Source organism: Saprolegnia diclina, assembly GCF_000281045.1.
Source record: "Saprolegnia diclina VS20 unplaced genomic scaffold supercont1.31, whole genome shotgun sequence".
Taxonomy (NCBI): Eukaryota; Oomycota; class Saprolegniomycetes; order Saprolegniales; family Saprolegniaceae; genus Saprolegnia; species Saprolegnia diclina.
In genome coordinates, this window is record NW_008246098.1 from 457,013 (window position 1) to 460,430 (window position 3,418).

The following is a 3,418-nucleotide window of genomic DNA, read 5'->3' on the forward strand; positions in this document are numbered from 1 at the left end:
AGAGTTGACACCGGGCAAAGCCAAAGTCCGCTCATCCTCCTGCTGCGTTCGTGGCCCCTCGCACACGCTACTGTACGCACGCGTTACTTGGACGGGGCGTGTGCTCGGGCGTTGTAGCCGTATTGGCTTTGACCTCAATCAACTACATGAGAGACGACCGACGCCACACGATCGCACGCCGTTTAATTCATAAGGAAGACGGTAGTACAAGCCATTAAATATGTGGGTGCGAAGCTCTACACGTCCCAAAAGAGCATGTCGACGGCAACGGCGAGCAGCACGTACAGTGAGCCATCGATCGACGCGGACGACGCGCCGTCAAAGTAGAGGCGGTATTGCGAGTAGTCGTCGGTGCTATTGTTGCGCATCGTCGGCACAACGTGGTCAGGATAGGAGCTGTTGGCGTCCGGCCAATGCGGTGTTGGCAGCGGTCGACCGGACGACGGTACCGGTGTCGGTGTCCCCGTGGAGGTTGTCGGTGTACTTGGCATCGACGTCGACGGCGATGGCGTCGGTAGGCGCAAGACGACCGTACCAAACGCTTCAAGAGACATGGTCGCAACGGCTTGCGTCGTCGTGCCGGGCGAGACCCAGCACGGGGGCACGACGCCATTGTACATGCCCTGGACGATGCGCACCGCGTGGAGGCAGCTGCTGGTTTGAATGAACGTCGCCCACTGCACTCTCGTCGTAATGTCGAAGGCCGTCGCCGTGCGTAGCACATTCGCGCAGTCGAGAAAGACGCCGGTGCGCAGCGCTTGGCCATCGCGGAGCTGCTGTGTCACGACTCGCGAGCACGCACCGGCGACCGGGTCGACGCCGACCGGCGACGGTGCCGCGTCGCCGCTGACAGCGAGGGCAAGGCTCACCACGAGTAGCCGTCGCAGCATATAAATGAAGTGGGCGTTGGGCGCGCCAATCATGCGCTCGCTCTTCTCCGCCGGACATCACAACACGTCGCACCCGTTCGTTTGACCGTGACCATGTTGCCCACCTGGTGCGGTTTCGAACACCTGCATTTATTACAACTTTCTCATCATATTACAATATCTCACATCAGTCTCAATATATGAAAGCCTCGAGACAGCTTAGGCTCCCTACAACAAGCACGTGTCTAAAGATGGGCGCCTATAAATCTAAAGCACAATTACTGCGAGGTTGGTGCTGCATACGGTGGTGTCGACGGCATACAAAGTGCTCTGTGGCGAACAAAGGCGCTCTCTCAACGGCAATCGAGACGCTTTTGATAAATAAACAACAGATGGACAGTGACGTGGCGGCGCGAGCTGGATGCTACTCGTTCGATGCCCACTGTTGCCCTTCTTGATTGGGTGCGCTGGATCGTGGGTCCTTTCAGCCGCTCGAGAGGCGAGCGACTCGGACTCAGCGACACAGCAAATTGCTAACTTGCTAGCTTGTTTTGTTATTAGCGCATCATTCTGATAATGCCTAAAAAATCTCCTACAATAGTGAACGTCGCTATCCGACCTGAGCGAGACGCGGCGGAGATTCGTTGCCATCATCACAGGCTCGACTCTGCTGCACTGCAGCAAGAGTTGCAGTCGTGCAGTGACAACCAGCGCCACCCGAGGTGACTGCCATTGCTGCGGTACCGGTAGCGAGTTTGAGAGATTACGACGATGCACCGGCGACCGTTCCGATAGCTGCCAAGAGGGTCGATGCAGTAGTACACTGACGGTAGCGGGCCACCAACTGCATCCGCAAGGAGCACCATCGGGTGCCGCGAGTCAAATTCGTCTGCCGACAGTGCGTCGAGGTTGAAGAGATCCAGTTTCCTCCGCCTTCAGCAGCTTCTCAAAACTTGGCCGCTGACCCAGTCGGCTGCGCACCGCTTGCACAAGTCACGCCAGAAGAAGAAGACTCAACACAAATCATTGGACATCAAGCGTACCAGTCTTGTCTAGTCGCCCAAGGACTAACAAGGGACCGTATTCTAGGTTGGGATCACAACATTGTTGCATGGACATCAATACATCATGTTTGTTTTGCTTTTACTAGTACACGTGGACAAGGACCAGCTTAGGCGCCGCACCACTTGGTGCCATACTGCGGCGCGAGGTACTCGCAGTAGTTCTTGTCGTAGTCGGCCGTCAAGCACTGCGTCGCCGCCGGATAGTAGCAGCCCGAGCAGCCGTTGCACGCGTTTTGCGGCTTGGACGTCGGCTTTTGCGTCGGCTTGGACGTCGGTTGCGACGAAGGCTTGGACGTCGGCTGCGACGACGGCGACTCGGACGGCTTGCCAAGGAGCGTCGGGTACGACACGCCGTTGGCGACGTTGCACATACCGCGGCCACTGACGCCGCGCTGCAAGTAGATGTAGCCGCCTTCGCCCCAGCCCGTGCCCCACGAGTTCTTGATCTTGAAGTGGTTCACACCGTTCTTGGAGCCGTAGCCGACCGCGAGGACAGCGTGGTCCGACTGCGCGCCGGGGCAGCTCTGCACGACGCCGCTCTGGTAGTTGCGCCACACGTTGTTGCCGGCCTCGACCGTGACCGAGACCACCTGCTTGTCGAGCGCCGACTGGAGCGCGCTCTCGCCCTGGACGTTGACCGACTTGCCGATGTTGACCTTGGTCTTTTGGCAGTTCTGGCACTGACCGTTCTGGTTGGAGCTGCCGGACGCGTACGGGAACCCCGACTCGGTACAAAGGCCGGTCTGAGCAATGTAGTCGATGGCCTTGTCGGGCCAGCCGCCCTGGCAGCCGTTACCGGCGTTCGACGCACAGCTCACGAGCTGCTGCTCGGAAAAGTCGACGAGCTGACCCGTCATGAGGCAGTGACCAAACTCGACCGCGCCGACCGACGAGAACGTCCAGCACGAGCCGCACTGACCCTGGTTGCGCACCGGCGACATGCACTTGTTGGTCGTCCAGTCGACGCCGGCGGCCTCCTGCTGCGCTTCCGAGAGCGTCATCTGCACGTCGTCGGCGCGGAGCTGGCGCTTGGGCTTGGACGCGCTGAACGAGCCCTTCACAAAGGCCGCAAACTCGTCTTCGGTCATGAGCGCAAACTGGTTGTTGGTCGAAAACTTGGCGTGCGGGTGCTTCTTGTTGAGCTCCGCGACGACCTGCTTGGTGTGGGCAAAGCGCTCGATTTCTTCGCTGCCGTCGTCGATCTCGCCCGACTCCAAGTTGGACGGCTCCGGCAAGAGACCGTTCTTGGCCGCGAGCTGACCGGCGCGGCTCTTCTTCCACGCGTCAATTTCGGCCTTGAGGTCGTCCTTCTCTTGCGCCGAGAGCTGCAGACCGTGCGCGAGGCCGAGCATGAGTAGGGAGGCGATCATGGACGACTTCATCTTTTGCGTAATTGTGGTGGTGGGCAAAGCGCCAATGTGAAAATGAGTTTGGAAAGCGGCAATCCAAAGCCGCGGCGCACTGTGAGTAAGTACATTCGATCGC

The 3,418-nt window shown here is 59.1% G+C and overlaps 2 protein-coding genes across 2 annotated transcripts; both read right to left on the reverse strand.

The window, feature by feature from the left end:
• Positions 1-193: 193 nt before the first annotated feature.
• Positions 194-986, reverse strand: SDRG_09740 (hypothetical protein). Its single transcript, XM_008615690.1, has one exon. The coding sequence runs from the start codon at positions 921-923 to the stop codon at positions 237-239; it is 687 nt and encodes a 228-aa protein (XP_008613912.1). The 5' UTR covers positions 924-986; the 3' UTR covers positions 194-236.
• A 987-nt stretch (positions 987-1,973) lies between these two features.
• SDRG_09741 (hypothetical protein) lies at positions 1,974-3,418 on the reverse strand. Its single transcript, XM_008615691.1, has one exon. It carries the CDS (start codon positions 3,313-3,315, stop codon positions 2,041-2,043), a length of 1,275 nt encoding a protein of 424 aa, XP_008613913.1. The 5' UTR covers positions 3,316-3,418; the 3' UTR covers positions 1,974-2,040.

Excerpts from the sequence above, each read along its gene's own strand:
- SDRG_09740 (XM_008615690.1), bottom strand. The coding sequence starts at position 923 with ATGATTGGCGCGCCCAACGCCCACTTCATTTATATGCTGCGACGGCTA.
- SDRG_09741 (XM_008615691.1), bottom strand. The coding sequence starts at position 3,315 with ATGAAGTCGTCCATGATCGCCTCCCTACTCATGCTCGGCCTCGCGCAC.